Source organism: Xenopus laevis, chromosome 6L, assembly GCF_017654675.1.
Source record: "Xenopus laevis strain J_2021 chromosome 6L, Xenopus_laevis_v10.1, whole genome shotgun sequence".
Taxonomy (NCBI): domain Eukaryota; kingdom Metazoa; phylum Chordata; class Amphibia; order Anura; family Pipidae; genus Xenopus; species Xenopus laevis.
The window spans coordinates 92,747,037-92,773,560 of NC_054381.1; the positions used below are offsets into that span (position 1 = coordinate 92,747,037).

Here is a 26,524-nt window from a genome sequence, read left to right on the forward strand (position 1 = left end):
TTTGCCCTGACATTGCTAGTAGATAAAAAGTACTCATGAAATCTGAATTGCCACCCACATTTATGGTCGATACGTAGGCAGAAAGTAAAACATATAACAAGGTAGCCACTGAACAAAGTCTCATTTTTTTTAAAAAAAAACAAAACTATTTATTGCTTAATTACTTACCGAATAGCTTCAGCCATTTTAATGCTTTCCCGTTTTCTATCATCAGTTAAACGGCGTATAAAATATATGAAATCAAGACCACAGCAGAAGACACTTCCAACTGCACTAAAGAGAACAAGTTTGCTGTCATCAGCAGCTGCAGTATTTAGTGCACCTTGCACTTCCTTCATTACCTACAAAATCCCAGTAACAAAATATTATAAATCAAGCAACGGACATCAAGTCTCTTAGAAAGAATTTTTAAGTCAGTTTTGCTGTAAGCACAGTGATATTTACTGTACATATAACACCACTCAATGGTGTTAATTAACATACATAAACAGTGCTAAACTTAGGTTATTAGAGAAACTATCCAAAGAGAATTGTAGCCTATCTCAAAGACAATTGCAGGCAGTCTCTGTTTAGTAAAAATGCAGAATACCATTGGCACGGAATATTTTTTTATATAACACATGAATTTCATGTAAATTGTTAACGGAAAACGATATCTTCAAAATGAATAAATAACCAACAGATTTCATAATAAGTGACCAAGTAAAGGATGTTACCAAAGTGGGGGGGGGGGGGGGGGGGGGAGAGAGAGAGAGAGAGAGAGAGAGAGAGAGAGAGAGAGAGAGAGAGAGAGAGAGAGAGAGAGAGAGAGAGAGAGAGAGAGAGAGAGAGAGAGAGAGAGAGAGAGAGAGAGAGAGAGAGAGAGCGCTCTTTGGATTCATCATAATTAACAGGGAGTGCAGATATAGAACCAAATTAGTCTAATAGGTTTAAAAGGTTAGGAAGAGAAGTAAGGGGTTGAGTGACCAGCAGGGTGAGGTCATCTGCAAACATACAGTTGATATTTGATTGGTATTGTATACCAGAACCCTTGAATATTGTTATCAGATCTAATTAAGTAATTAAGGAATCTAGGGGTTTTATTGCCAAATAAAAGACGACAGAGGGCACCGTTTTGGTGAATGAAACCCCATTGAGGCTACAAGGGCTGTTGGTGATGGATACAATGCTTTTATGCAGATTAGAAAATATGGACCAAAGCCTCATTTTTGTAGTATATAGTGTTAATACAGCCAAGAAATAGTGTCAAAGGCTTTACAAATATTCAGTTTTAAACTTGGTTGTGGAGTTGTGCTCTTTATGCATCAATAAAAGTAGGCGTCTGATTGCATCTCCCATCTGCCAACCTGGGATGAAAACTACTTGATCCTTATGGATCCAAAGGGGCATGTAAACATTTATCCTAGTAGCTAATATTATAGAAAGCATCTTTATGTCATTATTTAGCTTTACCAAACATGTTTTAGAAGCCTAAAAAGTAACATTAAACAGCTCTAAAACTTGTAATGCTGCTTTTTCCTATGTTCAATGGGAGAGCGCTAGCAGTGCTACTTTTTGGGTGACTGTTAAAAATTCTAATTCTAGTGCACAATTTAAGGTCCCCTGTGGCTAGATGTATTATTGTAGTCTATGTATTGTGTGTAGTGAAGTGTTGCTATTTATAAAACGCTAAAAAGCAGTAATGAGTTTGATTATGGAAATGTCAAAAAAATTAAACAGCCATTTTACTGCCAACATGCCTTTTTTTCGTCCATGCTGAGAAAAAGCAGTCTGTGGTCTTTTGTCCAGCATATTCTACAATGCATCCATCTAATCATAAATAGGTACATGTGTAGTTATCAAAAGAGCAGAGCTTTCCAACATTTTTATTGTAATGGGTTGAATATTCTCAAAAGGAATAAAAACTTTTTAGCAGATAGAAATTTATAACAACAGCTATACCTACTGAAATGTTTTAAACTAACCTCTGGATTAAGTGAATTATTTTCTGAAGACTTTGTAGAAAGTAAAATATGTGTGAAACCATCTTGCTTTCTGACCACAATGTCTCTATACCGGTATGCACTTTCAGTTTGTCTCACACTAAATCGTAGTCTCTTATCAAAAGGCTGGTCTCTTCTTTCATCAATGAATCTTCGCTTGCCTGTTACTCCTGCTGAAGTCTGTATATTGGTAGTAACACTAGCTGTCAAAGCCTCCATTAAAGTAGAAGTACCTGTAAACAATTACAAATGGTTGGCCATATTAAAGATTAAAAGAGACTATAAATGTAGCAATTTTGAAAATCTCATACTAGAAAAGCAATGCAGCAGTTTCCGTTTCAGAGTTTTGAATATACATAGAGCTAGTCTACATTTATCAGGAAACATCAATATACCGTTAATAAGTTGGCCTCAACTACCTCACCTTTTTTCCCTTATGTATTAATATTTAGATTAAAATGTAAAAATAAATAAAAGTAAAAAAGCCTACACACTGTCAAACAATTCAGGGAATGAATGCATATTGTGAAATTTGGACACAGAGAGGGACAGTCAACACTGCCGATTCCAAGAAAAAGCTGCAGCTTCCCTTCACTTCTGCATCTGTCAAAAGAATTGACCATGATTGGCCACACAAGGCACAGTACAAGCCCAAACAGCAGAACAATATGGTGGGAATCAGCCAAACAACTCAACCCTATCAGGGCACATATGGCCACCTTTTCAAAAAAAAATAAAATAAAACATACTGATGGAGCAGTTCTTAGTAGGCCCTCAACCCTAATGTTTAGAGAGAGTCCTTCAAAACAAATCTGGTATTGACTGATCATTATATAGCTACAGGTAATTGCCACTGAAAATACAAGATGAAAATTTAAAAATACAATTTAACAGTCAAAGTAATTACTCCAAGACATCATCCCTAGTATTTATATTGCTTTCAATACAGAGAGAAGATATATACAAAAGGCTTTGTATATATCCTTGCAGATTTAGCACACTTCCATTGCCATCATTGCCCAAATTAATGAGCAGAAAAATGTTATTTAAAAAAAAAAGCATGGTAAAATCTAAAATAAAATGGGCAGATGCTTTTGAGTTCTCACAAGCACGTGATCAACAACACACTTAAACATAACTGGGGATACAAGCTTAAAATAGTATATGAAGTAGTCACTCCATCAAGTTTGGATATTGTGTATATACTGTATAAAATTTAACCCGTGAATGTCCAAAATGGAGCCAATCAAAACCTTCCCACACCGCAATCAAGTGCCAAGGGCACTTGGAGACAAATGAAACAAAACCAGTCAACACCTGTGAAAGGATCAACATGCCCCACTGCAAAACTACCCCTGCCAGATAAGGATTCTATTGACTTGTGACTGTAGGGTAAAATGCTATGAGAGATGCATACCAATACCTCTCAATCAAGTCACATGACCAGGGGCAGCTGGGAAATTGACAAAATGTCTAGCCCCATGTTAGATTTCAAAATTGAATATAAAAAAATCTGTTTGCTCTTTTGAGAAATGGATTTCAGTGCAGAATTCTGGTGGAGCAGCACTATTAACTGATGCGTTTTGAAAAAAACATGTTTTCCGATGACAGGATCCCTTGAAGAGTAATGTTCAACAAAAAACTGCATAGAGTTTAGTGACTTCATCATCTAGAGTACATAATATCATTCAAAGATTCAAAAAAACCAGAGACATTTCTGTAAACAAGACTGAAAACCAATATTGGATGGTAATGATCTTCGAATCCTTTGTTTAACCGACAGCACCATCCATGAATGCATTTTCTTAAAACGCCTTTATTGAGACATAGGCTCTTGACCCAGATAAAACAACGTTTCAGACCTGCATAGGCCTTTTTTTTTTTTTTGGTAATGATCTTCGGGCAAACATGATTCTGTAGTGAAAATCACTGCATGCGCTTAGGAATACTTCCCAAACAGATGAATGTTACAACGTTACGATGCAAAGAAGAAACCATAAACATGATTCAGAACCACCACATTCAATTAGCCCAAGCTCATTTAACATGGACTTAGATGAAAATAGAAAACTGTCCTGAGGTCTGACGAATCACATTTTTAAATTGAGCATCTGGGAAGGCACCATTAATGCTGAATGATGCATACAGGAAGGCACATAGAGATTGATTTGTTATTTGTGTATTTTATCCTTCCTTGTCCTTTAAAGGATTAGTAACATCACTTTTTTTAATTAAAATATTCGTTAGTGTAGAACGAAAAAAAACCCCACAAAGACATTTTAAACTTTGAAATCGCTAAGTCTTTATTAAGAAATAACTTACCGAAACTCCGCTTGCGCTCCTCTACAGAAAAGGCGACAGGGCGACGATTCATCATGTGGCGCTTGATTTCTCCTCCCTGGCTATCTCCTATGAGAAAAGCAGGGAGGAGAAATTGCCGGATCACCTTTTCTGAAGAGGAGTGCAAGTGGAGTTTCGGTAAGTTATTTCTTAATAAAGACCTAGTGATTAAAGAGTTTAATATGTCTTTGTATTTTTTTTTTTTCATTCATTTAATAAAAAATTTAATAAAAAAAACTTGGTTATTGTAGGACTTTCTGTCTAAGCAATATCTGTCAGAAATATGATCCAGTTGTTGACCCCCAAACACATGGATGGCTACCTTAACAAATGAACTGACTGTTAAGGCCCCCATAGATGAAAAGATTTTTCTTTGATGAAGACTGATTTTAGTGCAATCCAACCAATCCATCAAATTACCGTGAGGTTAGTGGAAATGAAACAATCGTGCATCTAACAATTTTTCGCCCGACATCGGTCAGAAAATTTATCGGCCAGGTCAGAAAATTTTCATCAGTCACAGTGAAATGTATTGTCCAATTGTTTGCAGGGCCAAGCAGGTAGCTACCCTCAGTTTTCCTGGCTTCAACTAGACAACATTGCTTGAAATGGTCTTTTTAGTTGATGGACAAACCGTACATTTAAACGATCGTTTCAAGATAAGCTTGGTCTAACGATAATGAAAAGATCTTTTAAAAACCTTTACATCTATGGCCAGCTTTACACGTACAGCCATTTTAAAGATATAGCATACCTGTCACATCAAGACAAGTGATCAGATGGACGGTTAAGAGGACATGCTCATGATCAGATCACACTCAAAATATCATTAGAAAGGTAAGTTGAAGTTAATTTGAACATTTTAATTGTATGTATATTAAAAAACATATCTTGGTTCAGATTTTCTTTATAGGCATTTAGATTTGCTGAAAGACCTGAAATGATGTCTTTAAAAGGACCAGTAACATCAAAAAAAAAATTTGTAAAAAAAAAAATGTGTTAGTATAGAACGAAAGAAAAACACCAAGACAAATTAAACTTGCAGGCACAAGTCACATGACTTGGGGCAGCTGGGAAATTGACAATATGTCTAGCCCCATGTCACATTTCAAAATTGAATATAAAAAAATCAGTTTGATCTTTTGAGAAATGGATTTTAGTGCAGTATTCTGCTGGAGCAGCACTATTAACTGATTCATTTTGAAAAAAAATGTTTTCCCATGACAGTATCCCTTTAAGCAATTCTTGTGCTTTATACTTGTGGTCATTGTCTCACTAGGTGACAAGTCTCCCAAGAATTTTTTTTCTGTCAGATTTTTACGGGATTGCGAGTGAACAGCCTTTTTTTTTTTTTTTAAAGGAACAGTAACACCAAAAAATGTAAGTGTTTTAAAGTAATAAAAATATCATGTACTGTTGCCCTGCACTGGTAAAACTGATCTGTATGCTTGGGAAACACGAATATACAGTAGGGAGGTTGCACCGAATCCACTTCGATTTGGCCGAACCCCCGAATCCTTCGCGAAAGATTCGGCTGAATACCGAACCAAATCCTAATTTGAATATGCAAATAAGGGATGGAAAGGGGGAAACATTTTTTTAACTTCCTTGTTTTGTGACAAAAAGTCATGTGATTTCCCTCCGTGATCCTAATTTGCATATGTAAATTAGGATTCGGTTCGGCCGAATCCTGCTGAAAAAGGCTGAATCCCAAACCGACTTCTGGATTTGGTGCATCCCTACTATACAGCAGTTTATATAAACTAGCTGCTGTGTAGTAATGGGGGAAATTGAAAGAAGGCTATATGGCACAGGGGAAATAGTGGATAACATATAACACCATTATGTTCTGCAGGGCTTATCTGCAATCTGCTGTGTAATATGAGCCTTTTCTCCTTTGAATGGCTGCCCCCATTGCTATACAGCAGTTTATTTATATTAATAATAGTAGCGTTCCTGAAGCAAACACATCAGTTTTTACCAGTGCAGGGCAACACTGCATTATATTTGTATTACTTTAAAACAAACACTTTCATTTTTGATGTTGCTTTACGTTTAAAATTGGAAGTAAAGTGGACTCTAACTCTCCCATCCAAGGAGATGTGTGTGTGTATATATATATATATATATATATATATATATATATATATATATATATATATATATATATATATATATATATATATATATATATATATATATATATATATATATATATATATATATATATATATATATATATATATATATATACACACATACATACACATACCGTAGGTAAGAAAGGTTTTGGAGGGTGTAATAAGGGATAACATACTTGAATACATTTCAATCACAAATACTATTATTTGTTCCAACATCGTTATGTGCTTAGATCTTGTCAGACACATTTTTCTATGAGAAGATGAGCAGAAGTCTAGACACTGGGGTGGCAGTGGATTTTGCTAAAGCATCAGATACAGTACCCCACAGAAGCTGATTAAAGAAAATTGGATGATAAATTATTATTTATGGTATGAGATGCCTTATGCAGAAAGCTCTGAATTATGGCAAGGCTATCTACCATAGTGTCCAATGTAAGCTAATAATACAAATACTCAAAAATGTTATCCTTTTTCTCTGTAATAATTAAATAGTAACTTGAACTTGATACTAACGAACCTGCATAAATCCATAATGGTGACAAAACAATTCTATGGGGTTTGTTTAATGTTTAAATGATTTTTATAGGCTTATGGTATGGTGATTAAAATTATGGAAAGATCCCTTACCCGGAAAAACCCAAGTCCTAACCATTCCCAAAGTAGGAAATATCCAGGCCTCCAAAGTTGTCACAGGAGTTTACCATCTTGGATTTTGTTAAGGGTGTCTGCAACATGCAAGCTTTTGAGAAGCTAAGCTTACGGGTCATCATAAATCATCAAGCAGACAAGGGTTGCCTGTCCTATATGCTACATGGCTGATGTGAAATGCGGATGCTAATTGTGCTGGTTTCTGAGCTGCCATGTACCAATAATTATTTACTAATCAGCCTTATATAAAAACTCTTTTAAAAAATTAAACAAAAAAATGTGGAATGACAATCAAAGTTGGGGATGTTTCTGGAGATCGGGGACTTGTGAAAGGACACGACTACACCTTACAAGAATACTAGAGGACATTGTAGAGGGATAATGCCAGATCTTTTTCCCCATACAACTTATTAACCTATTTAACTTATGTGCCACATAGCCTTTTTTCAATTTCCCCCATTGTTTATATGAACTATAGTAGTGTTTCTGAAGCAGACAGATCGGTTTTACCAGTGCAGGGTAACCGTACATGATATTTTCATTACTTTAAAATGCTTTCCTTTTTTTTGTGTTACTGTTCCTTTAAGTAAATGCTGCTTTCAATAGCAATTGTTTTTAAAAATAACGAATAGCACTGAAAAGTTGTAATTAATATATGAATGTAAGGAAAGTTACTTAGAATAAGGTTGTTTATTTTGAGCAAATTTCTATTTTGGGGGTTGACTTGTCCTTTAAGGAGCTATTTTTCTCCCAATATGATAAAAGAATAGAAGGACCTATAAGGGACTCTTTATCATAATTCAACCACTGGTAAAAATATGTAATGAACCTAGTGAATGCCAAAAAGTACTTGGCTTTTCTTTTAAAAAAAAAAATAGTCATTGCCCGTTGTGCCTGTATCCTCCTAAAACAAAAAATCCTTGAGACAACAGATACATTTTCTACAGCCCTCTGGACTAAATTACTCTATTAGTTTATTATTTATTCTATTTTATTCTATTTTCTAAAGGACAAATAACCATTTGGCATTTAAGTGTAACTGGACAGATACAAATCAACTCTATTCATAGAACACTGATAATTATTGTGTAAAATGAAAAATGATTGTTTGCATAGCTACATTATTCTTCTCTCGTTATCAAAGTACTAAAATCCAAATAGCTGGAAAAACATGTGGTATGTTAAACCTTTTAACTAATGTACATTGTACATCATGATTTCTCGAGCATAATTTTTACCAGACAAGATGGTAAAATACAGACTAGATAATAATCCTAATGACATATGGGATGTTTTCAAAAAAACAAACCTTACAGCATGATACCACAATTTAAGTGTTTTACCAAAACCGATTCTCACTCTTTGCAACGAAAAGAAATTTTCAGGCATTTTAAAAAATACCCCAATGTGTCAATTTCTTCTATTGCTGCACTGAAATAGCTCCTGGCCTAAGATTGTATAATACAGTTGGGCATTTTAAACATGTTTATTTTATATTTTACTTTACAGTTCTGGTTACAAAGGTTTTCCATGAAGGGAATATAAAAAAAAATGTTAACAGTTTGTCTGAAAATGACCGGAAAAATAATAAATTTATTTAATATGTACATACCTTTTCTAGGTGGAGAGCACTTTGATAAATGTATCATTTCAATACATTTTCAATATAACTGTATAAAACATTCAGACCTTGCAAAACAAACATTGCACCTCTATAAATATTTTATTGCAGAAAAAGGAAAGACAAGATAAGAAATGCAAGCTGAAAGTAAAAAAAAAGCTAGTAATGTGCATGGCCATTTTTTTTTTGTTCAAAGCAGAACAGTGTGCTTGTTTTGTGGAAAAAAACAAGAATGTACCAGTGCATTATACTCTTTTAAATATAGAAGGTATGTTCTTTCAAAAGTAGTGTTTCAGGCTGATGTATTGAATCAGCAGCTAGCAGGACCTGATAGGGAACTGAAGCCTATCTTTGCTAGTGTGACTGCAGGGCTGTGATTGGCTGTCACCCACCTACTGTGCTTCTGACAGGGACCTTTAGGACACACCCACCCCTCATTTGAACCTCTTGAACATCTATGGGGAGCTCCACTAAAGGGGCAATTTCTGAAGACAAAATTAATTTACAGCCAAAAGTAAAGCTAACAATCCATATTATACATTATTGCCTACAAAATTAGGGGGGTTTCATTTATCCTATATATCTCCTTTAAAAGCATCACCAATTAAACTTCACACTTTGTTTTCCTATTGTCAAGACACATTTGAAAAGTAGTGCTCCATGGGACCCCAATGATGCTTTGACTGTGCATGCAACCAGTGTGTCATTGCCACAATCTGCATAATCAAAACAATTATGGGGAAGGTCTGGATGGATATTCAGAGAGATTAAAGGAACCATTCAGTGTAAACATCAACTGGGTAAATAGATTTATTCTTGACTTTCCTTCTCGCTTAAGGATCTAGCCAAGACCTTAGCTATGAAGTAATGGGAGCACACCTACTAATATACACCTTCTCCAAACTTAGTTTCTCGTTCAGCGTAGCTACATATAATAAATCAAAACAACAGCTATTTTGAAAATCATTAATATAGGGCATATTTTTAAACCTAAATTAAAGATGAGCAGAATCATTATTTTTTTAGACCACTAATCACTATTGAAAACCTAGGATATTCATCAAGACAATTATCCTTTGTGTAAATATTTCAGCCCACCCCCCAGGATTTGTACATGACCAATATCTGCCCAATATCATTAAGGTCAGCTGCCAGGAAGGGCCCATACACAGGCAGACAAGTTGCCGAATTGGCATCTTAAATTGAACATGTATCGCCAGTTTAAGCCATGCAAGTGTAGTAAAATGTACAGAAACCAGCTTATGTAGTAAAATGGCACTCTACACTAGTTTATACAAAAAAAAGTCAAGCTGAAATATTGAGGTTAGAACAAACTCCTCTTACCTTTACCATTTACAGTTAATGCAGATGCTGCAGTCACTGTTAGTGGCATCTGAATCTGTGGTACCAAAGACTGAGGCCTTGGTCTGCTCCCCATTCGAGCCCTTTCAGCACCAGGTCCCAATAAAGCCCCAACTGGTTTCTCAGCTGTCACCTCCGGGGCTGTAGTGTCTTGTTCTTGTTCTAAATGATTTAATTTTTCTGTAATTTCGTTCTGAAATCCATCAACAGTAGTTCTACTTTTCATTGGACTTTTGGGCACAAGTATCTTTATTCCTGATCTGGAAAGGTCTATATTTTTCCTGCTTGGAATTGCTTGGGAAGGACTTCTGCGCAATTTTGGACTGCTATGGAGTAACTGGTTGTTTTTTGAGTCACTTTCCTTACTTAGAGACACAGACTTTGGAGATGTTCGTGTAATAGCACTATTTGTTGACCTGGAAATTTGTTTCCTTGCATTATTTGGAGATGTCCGATTAGATCTTATTGTACTGTTGTCTTTAGGCTTCTCACTGTGTCTTCTGTTGAATTCATGGATATATTCCTCACAATTTACTAAATGTTGTTCTGGCTCCCATGTATCATCTCCACTGTCATATCCTTTCCAGTGCACCAAATACTCAACTTTACCTTTTTTGTTTTTCCTTTTATCAACAATTTGTTCTACCTGAAAATGTAAAAATGAACACAATTAAAAGGAGGGTTACTATAAAGTATATATACAATTAGAAGTCTCTAGTATCATTCAGCTGAAGCAATAAAAATTTTATTTTTTTAATTTTCTGGTTTTTATCTACCAGGGAGCATTTACCTTCCCATTGTTCTGCTGATGGGCTGCTGGGGGGGGCGTGGAATGAGGGTGATATCACTCCAACTTGCAGTGCAGCAGTAGAGTGACTGATGTTTATCAGAGCACAAGTTACATGACTGGGGCACCTGGGAAACCAACACTATATCTAGCCCCATGTCAGATTCCAAAATTAGATAAAAAAAAAAATCAGTTTGCTCTTTTGAAAAGGTGATTTTAGTGCAGAAGTCTGCTGGGGCAGAACTATTATCTGAGGAGTTTTGAAAAAAAACATGGTTTTCCCATGACAGTATCCCTTTAAGAAGTCATTTGTTGCACCAATATCAGTAGCAATAACTGCATCCAAACACTTACAATAATTTCATATAATTTCCCATGGCTTGTGAAAAATGTAGCCTCTTTGCAGAACTGGATTAATTCAGACCCACTGGTAGGTTTTCATGCCTTAATTCCTGACTTTGACTGGGGTAATGGAAAACTTTAATTTTGATTCTCCTCATCTATTCAGATGTAGATTCACTCTATCATCATTAGTTTAATTAACTTGGTTTGTGCTGAATCATACATTTTTCCTGCTCTTTAAATACAAAAGTATACAATTTTTGTTATTTCTTGCACTGATGAGGATCAGACAGATAAAGTGGTGTTTTTACTTGAAACATCATGCAACTAGGCACAAGAAATGACAAGGTGATACTCCAACCCTTTACACTGACTGAGCTAACAAACATGTTTTAAGTAAACAAGTTGTTTAACCAAGCTATCAGCAGTATGCTATTTTCAACTATTGAAAAGTGCTTGAAATGAATGTACTTTTTCCCTCCTGTTTTTTTTTTGTATATTTCTAGCAATAAACAGGGCAAAATCTGTAATTGAAAGTAAAGTTGCATGCTACTTCCAGTCTACTGAGAATCCCTCTGTACAAACACACTCCTCCCTTCTTGAAGCTGAAGCCTTTGCTGGGCTGTGTGATAAGGAACTGCTCATTAAACAGAGGCTTCTCAGTGGACTGATAATTTGTTTTGATTGTGCTCATTAAAAACATGATGCAGAATGTGACTTTACCTTGAGTTTCACATTGTGCCCTATATTCTGCAAAGAATATAAAAAACACCATAACTAAATAGGTAAGAATATATTCAGCACAAGCCATATATTGCATATTTGGTGCAAGGTGTTTCAATGTTAACGTAAGATTGGTTAAGTAACTTGTTTGCTAAAAGTCATGTTTATTAGCTCACCACAGACCAGAGTCATCTCTGTCCTCTAGGGTGCCACTGGTAGAGTGTTCTCTTGCCTTTTTCTGAGCCTAATTACAGACCATCCAAAAATAACTTGCTCCACTTCATATGTATGATCCATACAAAGAAAAAAAATAATTTTACCTGCTGCTCCATTACCCTTAAAGGTGAACTCAACCCCCCACTAATAAAACCCCCTACCTGGTACCCTACATAGTCCCCCCTCTCTGCTCTCCACCCGCATAGATGATAACATCTATAAGTGCCCCTAATCCTTTACTCGCCTATAAATGCAAAGTAAGTTCAGCGGAGCTCATCTTCCGGCTCTTCGGATTTCTTCAAGTCTCTTCTTTCCCTTCAGCAATTTCCGTCACTTTTGGCTCATGCGCAGTTGCTACGAACAGGAAGACTGCTTTAACTGTGCATGCCCCAATACTTCCCAAAGAAATCCAAAGAGCCAGAAGATGGCGCCCATGAGCTCTGCTTATTATGCACCTATAGGCGAGTAAAGTATTAGGGACATTTATAGGTGTTATCACCTATGCTGGGGGGGGGGGACTATGTAGGGTACTGGGTAGGAGTTTTTATTAGTGGGGGGTTGAGTTCTCCTTTAAGGTTTTAAAATGGCAGGTAATTCCCTATCACTCAATTGAACTCAAGAAGCCACCCTGATGAGTGGTGTACAGTTTGAGATTACTCCGTAAGAGCAGATTATTTACACTTTGATATCTAGATACTGTAAACTGTTCAACACAAAACAAAAAAAGCCGTGTCACAAGTACACAAGTATTTACAGGTGTAAAGAGAGATACAACTAGTATTCTATAGTTGAAGACATCAGAGTTTTTATTTTCATTTATTTTCTGTTCCAAAGAAAACAAAACTAACAAAATCTTTATACAGAAGATGTTAGAGAAGAAAATAACAAAGGCTAACATTTCAAACTATTCACATAGATTACGTAAGTAATCTCAATACATTGATTATCAATAGTTCAAGCCATATTGAATATGTTTAGCTGATCATTCCCCTCATAGAAGTTCTTAAATAATGATGCTGCTTATATACAATTCATTACCACATACTTTCTGGCAAAAAAAAAAAATTAAAAAAAAAGACTTTTCAGGAAATTTTTTTCTTATTTTTCAAATTCCACAAATCCTAAGAGGCAAACTTCAGGAGTTCCACTAATTTGGGTTGTTTTTCCTCCCGAAAGGTATCAGACTAATTCTTACCGATATACCTTTACTCTGACACATTTCCAAACTACCATAAGTGGAAAAAAAATCAGCTTTACACACCCCACATCTGGGGCAAGTATCATCTCTATCCAGATACATTTTAACCAAGACATATTGCGAGTAATAAACCAAACCTCTGTATATAGAGTTAGTAGTAGCCTCTCAGGATTCCTCATCTAAAAGGGGAATAAAAGTTAGTCATTTCAACAGTAATTTCTTAAGCAGTGATTCCTGAAGTTTTTAGTGATTTATACAGCTTGGAAACACATTCTACTTTCTACTAGTGCTTTTAAGTATATCCTCAAACTGAGCATATTGGATACTCTAATATCATGTTGTTGAAATTGAGCTTGATATGCGCTGGTCAGTTGAAAGCACCTAAACAGGGGTGTCCAAACTTTTTTCACCAAGGGCCATATGCAGTAAATACACAAACATCTGGGCCACTAGTGATTTAAGATTTGGTGTATTTGAGTGATGTTTTCTTAAAGAGCACAGTGAGGGTCAAAATACTCTAAATGTTACACAGTTGACAGTGATAATGGTTCCTACATTCAAACAAATTTGTTTTGCTTACTGAAAAAAAAAGATATAATTATAACCAACTTTCCATATACATTTTAGAAAATGTTTTCATGTATTCTGTATAATATTCATTCATTAGACAAAAACATTCTTTTGGGTGAAGCATTACAGTTTGCGAGGTAGGAGAGACCCTGGTATTTTCTTACTGCGGTCTACAGATTAATACACAGCACACTGGCACACAGCATTCTGACACCAGACCTAGAAGAGCACTTAGGAAACTAGAAGGTGACCTAGAGATATATCGTGCGGGAAATACATTCTTACCATCCTCCCCTGTTTCACCATTAATGACTGCAGAGCAAGCGCAGAAAGCGGTTTACGGTGGTGTGCTGCGAGCAAGAAAGATCTCAAACACCGGTACATAGCTAGACTTGGCCAAACGAACCCATGGGGAAGAGGAGGTCATTGTGCAATGAGACCAGCTAACCAATCATACAAGTAGCACGCAGATACTGCTTACTCATTGCACTGAACTTGGAACTATGAACAAGAGGGCGCAGCTTCGAGAGCCTCTACTGCGCATGCGCCAGAAAACGCAGCTGGATTCAATTGCTGCAGGCCAATTAAAAATGGATATCGGCCCGCGGGCCGTAGTTTGGACACCCCTGACCTAAACACTTCTAAGGGTGTCTGATCTATCAATGGCATCCTATATTTCCAATCCATTAAATCTCGCACACTTGCAATTCCTTTTGCCATCCAATATTCATAACCCAGATGACAAAAGTGCTTAAAGGGATACAGTCAGGGGAATTTTTTTTTTTTTTAAACACATCAGTTAAAGGGGTGGTTCACCTTTAGGTGTTAGTCCACATGAGGAGATTCAGTCACCTGGCGACTAATCGACTCTTCTTCTGGACGACAATCTCCCCGAACTGCCTTTGCGTGTCTTCCCATTCACTATAATGAAAAGTCGCCTGCTCTAAAGCACACGCGGCGCTTAGTTTTCTGAAATCGCCCGAAGTTTCCTCGTGAGGCAACTTCGGAAAACGAAGCGCAGAGGGTGCTTTAGCGCAGGCGACTTTTCATTATAGCGGATGGGAAGTCACGCAAAGGCAGTTCAGGGAGATTGTCGCCCAGAAGAAGAGGCGATTAGTCGCCAGTCGACTAAATCTCCCCGAATCTCTTCGCGTGGACTAACCCTTAAAGTAACTTTTATTATGTTATAGAAAACCAATTCTAAGCAAGTTTTCAATTGGTTTTCATTATTATTTTTTTATGGTTTTATAGTTATTTGTATGCAAGTAGATCATTTTAAAAAGTTTCACATGCCCGCATATAGATAGTGGTAACTTTTGCCAAGTTTCCCTTGCTTTGGTAAAGCATTCTAACAGTGGATCGAAGTTCATCTCGACCTCTTGCCATATAGCCACATCAATCAAAAGATATTTAAAATGATCAAACCATTGTAAAGGTTATATTCTATACCCTTCACAATCATTAAAAGTGTCAATTAGTAAAATAACAGATTTCCCCCAATTAACTTTCAGGGTAGAAAATGACCCAAACAAATTCACTATATGCATTAATTCCTGAAGCGATTTAGCGAGATTTTCTCCTCAATTGACCCCAAGTGAAATCCATTTATATCAACAGCATTACATATAGTTTGTGCCAAGGGCTCATTGCCAATGCAAACAAAAGTGGGGAGAAGGGACATCCATGTCTAGTGCTTCTACCCAATTTAAAACTCTTGGAAAGACTATTATTGACTGTAACCTGTGCAACTGGAGATTTATACAACAGTTTAACCCAAAATGTAAAATTAGGACCAAAACCGAATGCTCTAACTACTGCCCACAAATAGGGCCATTCTTTAGTATCTTTGCCCAGTATTATCAAGTATATTTGTATATAGTCTACGAAAATTATTTATTATGGATTTACCTGGCATAAAGCCTGCCTGGTCTGGATTAATAATAACAATTACATTTGCAAGCTTTATTATTATGGCCAATATTTTAGCCAATAGCTTACTGTCTATATTAAAAAGTGATATTGGCCAATATGACTTGCAAAAATTTGGGTTTTTTGACTTCCTTTAATATTTGGGTTGTAACCACCTCATACATAGGGTGTGGAAGCTGCTCGACAGAAAATGCATTTTGGAAGACATTAAGGGGGTTATTTATCAAAGGTCTAATGAACTCTAATGAATTCACAACTTGAATAGTTTCTTATTTATGAAATAACTAGAATAGAAAAAATTTGAATCGGCAAATCAGCAACAACCTGAAAACTAGAATGAATCGAGTTTTCGATTGAGTCTTTTTAACCTGAAAATTTGCGTTTGGACCAAAAAAAGAACATTGAAAACTAGAATTTTTGTGGAAAACACAACTGGATCCTTAATAAATCTGCCCCTAGGTAGGAATGGAACCCATCCGGCCCCAGGTTTTAACCCAACGGTAATGCACATAAAGCTGCTGAACCTTCAGTCAATGTAGTTTGTCTATCAAGTTCATTTATTACATCCTGGGGTATCCTCAGTAAATCTATACTCCTTTAATACTCATCTATTTGTGAACTGGGCCTATCAAGAGAAAGTGACTATAATAATGAATGCTATGAGGCAAATTCATCTATTATTTTTTCCACAGAATTAAAGACTACTCTCGATTTATAATTTTAGAAATCACAGTACTAGGTGATTCTGTCCTGGAGATAAATGATAGAAATTTTCACACCTTTTCCCCAACTTCAAACACTTTTTGTTTATACTGAGCATATACTTTGACGTTCTAGTCCTATAATGTTGCAAATTTTGCAGTCTTTAATAATTCTAACTGATTGACTCAAAAGGATCATTTATAAACTTACACTCAGAAACTAACAGCACCCTTTCTAGTTCAATCATCTCTTATTTAACTTTTTTCTTAATAGCAATAATGGTATTGGTTAACATTCCCCTTACTAAAGCCTTTGATGCGTCCCAACACATAGGCAAGGGTACCGTATTTATATTGCTTTGACAATATTCCATATATCCCTCTAAATTACTTTTGCCAACTTTCTCCTCTACAAGCCAGACAAAATTGAATCTTCACATTTTACATAGTAAGCTTGAATCACAAATTTGGAGCAAAAGGGAAGCATTATTTGAATAAATTCTTGGTGAGTAGAGTACAGATGTTATTGATGGAAAAGTCTTCACAGTCAGTTGCTAAATCAATCCTAGACATTGATTTGTATGAAGTAAAGTAACAGGAAAATTGTCTAATATTTGCATTTCTCCACCTCCAGACTTCAGTCAAACCCATGTTCCTTACCAGTTCACCAATGCTAACTATGAAGTAGATTGAGGAGTTAATCGATCCAACACTGGGTCCAATAGACAATTAAAATCACCTACCGTACACAGTGGCACTTCAACCAGAAGGATTACCTGCTCAAACATTTCTGTAATAAGATGGCAACCATGCGTTCAACTGCGCTACTCTGCATGAATATTCCAACAATGCCAGGGACACTTTTTTCAAGTAAGGTACTATGGAAGGAGAAAGGGAGGGGTTTTTTTCACTTAACAGGGGGTTTAGTTCTCATATAAATGGGGGGGGGGGAATATAAATTCACCAGTAAAAAGCAATGCATTCCCAACCTAAAACTTACATAGTCATCTTCCACTTTATCTATTAACTCAAATGGTGTACTCAAATGGTGCACTCTTATGAATGAGTATTTTTTTTAGGACACCATAGCGGGGGGAGTACTTAGCCAAGTACTCAAAAATATTAGCAAGTTTGGCCCTAAAATGCAATCCCAACATTCCACGATACCATCTCTAATGAAGAAATTATTCCCTCAGCTCAATACAATATACATTGCATAAAATAAGTTGCCGGCTCAGGAAATATTAACATAGATGTTCTGGGTCGCATGTTCGGAGATGCATGTATCTCAGCATCACAGCATTTCGGCGATACGACACAGCGATGCAAAGCACCATCACTAGTGATGTGCAAAATATTTAGCCACTTTTTGCTGTGAAAGGAACACCCGTAGACCCGTAGAATGGGTAAAAACTGGTCAAATTTGCCATCACTATTCACCATGTCACGTCACATCAGAGTTTTTAAAATAAAGAAGTTCTTCCAGATAAAAATTGGTTTAAAACACTAAAAAAAATTGTCACATTTATCAAAAAGAAAGTTGAACATTTATTGTCAGTTGAGGCACATATAACATGGAGTTTTTCTGCATCAAAGTTTCTAGATTCCAAAAACTCATTTAGGAACTTAAGTCCATGCTGTGGCATGCTGTGAAGTAATATTTGAATTGCAGGATGTCTGGATTAGTCCAAAGTTTAGCAATCACTCAAGAGTTCTGCCCTTCTCTTGTAAAACTGTGTGCCAAGATTGGACAGAAATCTTGTAACATCTAAATTGCTTTGTAGTCTTCAGACAGTTTTCTAGGAACAGTTTTGCAGGGTTTCAAGTGGGCCCAGAGCTGAAACATGGAGCACCATTGTATGAAGTCTGTGAGACTAATCAATGCAAGTACAGACTGAGCAATGGAAAGTACACTATACTGTATGGTTAGGGAGTGTGAAAATCTTAAAAGGAGTTTTTGAGGTTCTGTTTTGTTATAGAAAGGTGGTAAGAATATTAGATGTTTATGCTGGATAAAAATTACCAAAGAATTAATACCATGAAATAGGACCAGGCTCTCCAAAAAAAGAGTAAAGATGAAGTGAGGATTTTTCGCAGTTTATTTTGAATCCAGAGTACAAGCCAAAGTAATTAATATGTGCAGCAATTCACCCATTTAATATAGTTTCACCAGATATAATATGCATTCCCTCAACTGGGCTAGTACTCAAGTTACTGGAATCACAAACATATTGTCATTTGGTTAATAGCAGACCCAAACAGCAACCTTTGTACTGCATATTAAAATCTCAATTCTTACAGTAGCCAAGGGTGTCTTTCACACCTAATTCCTAAATTTTACCATTCCCTTTGCAAATAAATACAGGTATGGGATCCGTTATACGGAAACCCGTTAGCCAGAAAGATTTCCTTTTTATTGGTAATAATAAAACAGTACATTGTACCTGATCCAAACTAAGATATAATTAATCCTACTGGGTTTATTTAATGTTTAAATGATTTTATAGTAAGCTTATGGAATGAAGACCAAATTAAGGAAAGATCACTTACTGGAAAAACACCAGGTACCAAGCATTCTAGATAACAGGTCTGATACCTGTACTTTGACTCTTGGACATGCAGGCGCCATGATTAAAGTAGTGATGTGTGGGCCGGGAAGAAACCCGTGCAAAAAATCTCAGATGACCTAGCACTGCCGGCTTCCAGCCACTAAATATATAGACTCACACCCACCCTTTTTGGGGGCAAGCGCAGGTCTATAAATAGAGGGGGAATGGTGGGACGGGTATGGGTTGGGAAAGGCAGGTTCGGTTCGGGAATGGGTCAAGAATTCCTCAACCCGCACACCACTAGATTAAAGCCATCCTTCTATACACCATGAATTATTTTAGAGACAAAGAGAGCATGAAATATTTTAGACCCAAAGACAGAAAAAAGAGCATTAAGCCTTCCTTAAAGGGGTGGTTCACCTCCAAACAACTAGCTGGTTTCAGATAGATCAACAGAAATAACGACTTTTTCCAATGACTTTCTATTTTCTAATATTGAAGTATAAAGAGTCATGTTTCACCTTCTGAAGCACCTGTGGGAGGGGGTCACCGACCCTTGTAAAATGTTCTAAATGGATACATTTAGTTGATACATTTATCTTTGTCCCCGCTGAGCAGAATCTCTACATTACAGGCAACTGTTAGAATTGATACAATACTTGCTAATAAATGTGCAAAAGTGTAACAGTCACGTGAATTACTGAGCTGCCAGACTGAAATACCAGAGACACGAACATTCAACTTTAAACTTAGATTTTGGAAAAACAAACAAATAATGGAAAGTAATTGAAAAAAGTAGTTATTTCTGGGGAACAATCTGAAAACAACTGAACTGAAAAAAGTTTTTGGTAGGTGAACAACCCCTTTAAACGATCATTGTACAGTGCGATTTTCCCCAGGCAAAATACCACCTCCAATCAGCAACAAATCCCCTTTTCACTAGAATGATGATGAAAAACTTAAAGCCTCTTAGAGAGGGGTTACAATTTTGGGGCAAGGCCTAAATATAGCGACAGACTCAAGACCGGTTAAATCATCAGTCAATTACAGTGCAAGTGAAAATATAAACCCTTGCAGTCTCCTAGCTGTTTTCTAATTCAGCAGTCCTAAGATTTCACCTGCTACTCACTAGTACAACATACTAGCTGTAGTATACCCATTGGAAATATTTATCAAAAGCTGAAACAGAGCTTGCTACAGATGCTTCAGGGCATATTTATCAAGGCGTGAAAGTGAGGGTTCAACTTTTGACAAATATGCTTCTAAAAATGCAATACAAGTAAATAAAGAGTTGCAGAATTTCCCACTGGCAATCTGTGGCAAATTGTATGGCATTTTTTTTTTATAAATACATGTCATAACTGTAAAAACCTCTTGGTCTCTTGCCATGTTCTTCACTGAATCTCATCAACCAATGTAGACATGTAGGTATGGCTCACCGCTTACTCATGTACGAATATTTTTGCATTCCTCTGGACCTGAAACATTTTATTACAAGACATTCTTTGCTTAGAAGAGTTTGAATGCACTGTGGTACCGCCTATAAACGTTTATGGAAACTGAAATATGCACACTGTTTTTTTAATTGAAAACCATATTCGCCAGTCACGACAGGCAGTTTTCATAAAGGTCTATAGGATGCTGCATGGGTGCTTTCAGTTTTTTTCTCCACCAGCACAGACTCCACTTAGTGCAACATCAGGCTTATAATGCACAATTAGGGAAGTACTCTAAAAACACTGACTTGGACAATAAAAAAAGAGAGAGAACACCTATAATTTCCCAGAACCGCAGAAACGTTGGCTAATGTCACACTTGGAGTTGTCCCTGCCAGAGTAGAAAATGGAAGCCCTTCCCTATTCCACCAGTACCCGCAGTCAGTAAAATGAATGACCTCTTCCTGTCACTGTACACACAGGGCAGATTTCAATCCAAAAACATTCTAGGGCTCATTCTTGGGCCTAAATCTGCTCAGTGTGAACAATAAGAGGTTCATACCATTCAAGATGCAACATCACCAAGAAGGTCCTTCTCCAGTTCTGGTTTGATCCCAAATCATATAAACTATTCCAAACATCAGCCATCTGTCACAATCTACACCTTATAAACATCAAGGGCAGTCTTCAAACAAGCCACAAAGACTGATAAACAGCCTATACATATGGAGGGTCTTTTAACTGAAATTAGACCAACCTTAGGGGATACAAAGCCTCGGACAGAGATTCTTAAAGTATTATAAAATGTACACTACACAATCTTAATCTGTAATATTCTTAACCCTAAAACCCTTTGGTAAATAGTAGTAGGACATCGGCAAACTTGTGAAGATTCAGAGTTAAACATCTCAAAGGAGAAAGACACTCTGACTCTGTATTATGAGCAAGCAATTTTCTTGTGTCAGGAGATTAATGGGATTATGCCTTCCAGGTCTGGAACACTTTACCTAGAATCACCACTGCTCGATAAGGAATGTGTTTTCTTACAGACAAGGTTCCAAACTTCTGTTGTTCTAAGAAGCTTAAAGGGGTCGTTTACATTTAAGTAACTTTTAGCATGCTATAGAATGGCCAATTCTAAGCAAGTTTTAAATAGTTTTGTGTTATAGTTTTTCATTTATTTGCCTTCTTCGGACTCTTTCCAACTTTCAAATGGGGATCACTGACCCCATTTAACAGCAAATGCTCTGTAAGGCTACACATTTGTTATTGCTACATTGCATTACTCAGAGTGTCAGAATATCACTCTACATCAGTCTAAAAGTTAACTCAAATGTGAACAATCCCTTTAAGATTAGGGCTGTCCAACTAGATGCCCTCAAACCAAACATGGTTTTCCAAGTGAGCTACACGCTCATGGATCTACTTTATCATGGGATCTACTTTAGTGAGAACAATATTTCAATTAAACCTGATCCATTAAGCATGTGGCAGGTCAGCTGTCTCACTACATGATAAAAAGTGAACAGCACTACCTACACAGATATATGTCAGTATTTGCCCATATGGACAAGGTACGTTTCAAAAAAATATTTTGCTACAAGACCACATTAAGTTTAAGGTAAATGAGTATTCAGTTGAAGGAGGCATTGAATCACAGCACATTTGTGCAAAACTTGGATTCAACTGAATCTCTGGTGTTCAGACAAATTCTTAGGAGTACTAAACCTTAAAAACAAATATGGTTAGAAATGCCACATTTTATACACTGAACTTACTGCACCAGCCTAAAGGCTCAGCAGCTCTATAGCAGTAATTATCCAGGCCTTCAAAATTGTAAACAGGAACTCCCCATCTTGGATTTTGTAGAAGTGTCAGTGACACACATGCTTTGAGCAGTTGTTGAGAAGATAATCTGTGGGGTTGTTGCAAATTATCAAGCAGAACGAGGTTTGTCTGTTATATAAGATGTTATATAAGATGAAGCTACAGAGTTGATTTTATAGTTGCAAATTGGATTTGTTTCTGAGCTGCTGTGAAATGAGAATCTGAAATAATTACTAATCAGCCATGTATTGTGACATTGAGGTTTATATTCTACATATACAGTATACTGTAAGTCAATACCTAGGCTCAGTAACTAGACACAGAGAATGTTGCAGAAAAGATGAGGAGCAACTGGGACATCTTTGGAGGCACAGATCTTCCCTGCTAAAGGGCTGTGGTTGCCTTGGATAGGTACAGAAGCCCAAAACATAATGTGCAACATTTCTAACCTACTTCTTTGTTAAGCTTTGGTTAGCCTTTAAAGTCATGTGACTTTAATGTACTTAAAGGAAACCAACAATGCTTGTTAGCAGAGGAGGCAAATGCTTGGTTTTTCTCAAATTTTAATATGCAAATTAAGATTTGGTTCAGGCAAATCTTTTGAGGTGGCTTCATTGTACAGCTCAACCCAAATATTATGGATTCAGGGCATCCCTAATTCAGTTATTTGGAACATTTATTCAAGAAATGAATGTCATGTTGCTTGTGTGGTGTAATTAGTATTCTTCATCATGGTCCAAAAGAGTAAAGTTCAGGAAGACTCAAAAAGTTGCCTAATTCCACTTATTCCTGAGTATCAAAGACGTAAGCCATGATTCCAAGTAGACAATGAGCTTCAACCTTCTATTTCTTGAGAGAAATGTATCAAATGAAATCTAACACGGGGCTCAGGGACTTCTTTAGTACATGTAAATATAATCACTAAACTTGACATCACCCCCAACCACACGTGTCTCCCCTCCCTCCCCACAAACGACGTGCCCTGCTGCCTCAGCAGATTTACACACGACTTTGCTCATTTCTATATGTATATAGGCAGCTTCCATCATCCATAGGGTTTGAGAGAGAGTTGAGATAGTTGAACTAGTGCTCGGCACCCCTGAACTCAAACGCAGTTCAGACACTTCCCTTGACACTTATCACACAATCGGTAAAGCAAGCAAAGTCACTGTCAAGGCTGCTACACCCTCATCTTCCTCCTCTAGGGCAGCCAAAGAGGAAGGCCAAACACTTCTCCGTGCTTTTTCCTCCTTTCCTCTTCTCGTATGAGCCCAGCAAAGTGCTCTCTGACGAGCAGCCAACAGCAGGCACACACATACATACATATATATATATATACACACACACATACACACACACACACACGCAAGGAGGAAGAGGAGGGCGAGGATGAAGGTGTAGCTGCCGGTGTTGATCAGCAACTCAGGATTGGAGAGTCATACACCCAATTAAACAAGGACGAGTCAGTCAAGTAAACTCTAGGCAATGGGAAGATAATAAAGGTGAAAGAGAGAACTGCAGCGGCGAAAAGGGTCAATGTTTTCCCCTCCCACCGCCCTATTTGGTATCTCCCTAGGCTAGCCGGTGTCCCGGGTTTGCAGTACCTCGTAGAGTTCCTCTGAAGCCATGCTGGAGGGGGTAAGGGGGGTTGGAGCCGCTGCCGGGCTGAGGAGATTACTTTCTTTCAGTTGTGTGCTCGGCCTCCTCCTTTTTTCCCAGTCTCTCTCTCCTCTCGCTGAAATGCCAGTGTGGTAGTGTGCGCAGAGGAGCTGCGCAGCTGCCTCGCACACTCACTGCTCGGGCACACTCACACGGGCAACCGAGCACTGTCTGAGAAGATGTGTGTGCACACAGCGCTGCACTAGCGGCCAGCGGCAGCTCCCCGGCGCTCCACAGGATCCTCAATCGAGCTCAGATAGCGCGGGGTGGGGAGGCGCGATCCGAGGGTTATTCTCCGTCGGTGTATCCTTCAGCACCAATAACCGAACCGCCCATCGCTATTATTACACCCGCCCTCTTTCCTCTCTCGCTCTTTAGGTCGCTCGTTACTCCCGCCTCCTGCTCTCTGTGCTCACTACCATTGTCCTTCCAACTTGGACCCACCCACCGTATCGTTCACCGTGCTGACTAGTCAGCTATTGGGGTTCGCTTGAGCCCCGTCCATTGTGAATGAAAACGTTCACGCTGTCCCCTTCCCTCAGCTCAATACCTAGGCGCTGACTAGAAGTGTCATTGGTGAGGCAATAAGTAATAATCGTTTGTCAAACCAAAGTCAGGGTGGCTCATTGCTAGTGCTCCCAGCAGTTCCACAGTAGTGTGCAAAGGACAGCTCCTTGTCAGACAGGCACCCACAAAGAAATATATTATGAGGGGAATTGACTTTCTACTGCTTTAGTTCTCACCAGTCAAAGATAGACATCATGTGAACTCTACCAAGACCATATTTCTACAACATAAGGGAATAATATATTCAAAGGAGCTGGAAGCCATGTTTAGTGTTAGTTGAGGGGCTGACAATGGCCATTGCAAACTTGTTTTAGGTTAGATTCACCAGTGATTCCATTGGCATTAGGTCAGAAGGATATGATTAAGTTCTCCTTACCAACTAATCTGTTTAGAGTTCATAAAAATTAAATGAAATACATGTAATCTTTGGAGATACAACTCACCAGTCTGTATATTGGTATCACAGCAAAATAACCAACTGAGAAGATAACAGCTGCACTTATTTCCACACAGTTTTACAATTCTCATAAAAATGGCGCATTGGTGTTTGTATTCTTGTGTAAGCTGCTGTGGAACCTACTTTCCACATATACCATGGCAAGTAATGGTTCAGCAACTGCTCAGCCCTGTCCAACCCAATGGAGCAACTTGATGTTTACAAAATCCAAGTATTACTAGAGTGCTGCCAATAACATGTACACAACACAACTTTCAAGGGCATTCATCTAATTATGTATTGGATGTTCTCCTTTTTCCATTATAATGATGTCCTATTTTATGTACAATTGCATTGAATTGTTGTATAATGAAATAGCTTTCTTCCTAGACTAAGGCAGCCTGCTGTTTTAATCCCTTATATTTATTTAAAGGAGGATAAATCAGAGGCGAAATTGCAAAATATAAGTACACAATTTTACATATACAACTGACCAATAACTGAAGAGAAAATGTTTTTTATAAGGTAGTATATTATTAACTCAGTCCCCCAACACACTACAACCACACATGTATATACAAAGAGCCTTTGGTTAAAAAAAGAAAAACTGAAAATATCATTAATGATCAAACTGATTGCTTCATCTGTGCAGTAGTGCCACATGGAGATAACCTATAAATATGAGGTAGCTCAACTCAAAATATTGTAAATGCGTTTACATTTCAGGTGCAGGTTGTGGTGGGATATGTATACTTATATATATTTGTGATTTTACAGTTTATTTAAGTACATGGGTTTGTTTATACACATTTGATTTATATTTGCACACTACTCAACTCATGTCAATAGAATATTATGACAGACAGTTGCTGCCTAATGCATATTCATTAGGTATGGTTTTTACATTTCTCCATGGGGCAGTTTCATATAGTTTTTGAGCACTGTTATAAGCGCTAGCTAAGTCATAGTATCTTGTTTTTGAGATGAAATTAAAATATGACCACTGTAGGGGTTTTTACACTGAAGTGGGTATGTTGGCTTAGGATGTTTATGATGTTACGTTTATCACTAAAGCCCCCCTCTTTTTCATAATGTCAATGAAAATAATATAACTAATGAAATATGAAACCAGGGGGTTGCTAGGAATATTAAGAACACATGCAGTAAATGCAGTGTTAGAATTAACAAATACTGTATACGTATTTAAGAAATACAGTTATCAGCATATTAAGTGTTTATTTTTACCTAAAAAAATATAATGTAAATAATTTATTTTTAGAGTGGAAATGGATTTACTTACTTTTGAAAGCTTTATAGTCACTTTTTGTTCTTTCATGGGGAGGTGTATTTGTTGTCACTTATGTGTATCTTTTCTTTCAGGCAAAAAAATAATAAAGAAAGAACTCAACAGTATTCCGTACATTCAGGGTCAAAAGTAAGGTGCTGCTTTATGGCCATGATTCTGTACACTCTGGATTTGAAAACTT

The 26,524-nt window shown here is 37.2% G+C and overlaps 1 protein-coding gene across 1 annotated transcript in view; it reads right to left on the reverse strand.

Moving 5' to 3' along the window:
- cdyl.L (chromodomain Y like L homeolog) overlaps positions 1-24,419 on the reverse strand; it is a 30,452-nt gene extending 6,033 nt beyond the window's left edge. Inside the window, exons 1-4 of the mRNA XM_018267756.2 lie at positions 23,980-24,419; positions 10,080-10,743; positions 1,965-2,215; positions 169-341 (exon numbers count right to left, since the gene is read on the reverse strand). Coding sequence (XP_018123245.1) covers positions 169-341; positions 1,965-2,215; positions 10,080-10,743; positions 23,980-24,003 — 1,112 coding nt within the window. The 5' untranslated portion in view covers positions 24,004-24,419. The remainder of the gene's footprint in view (positions 1-168; positions 342-1,964; positions 2,216-10,079; positions 10,744-23,979) is intronic.
- Between the last annotated feature and the right edge of the window lie 2,105 nt (positions 24,420-26,524).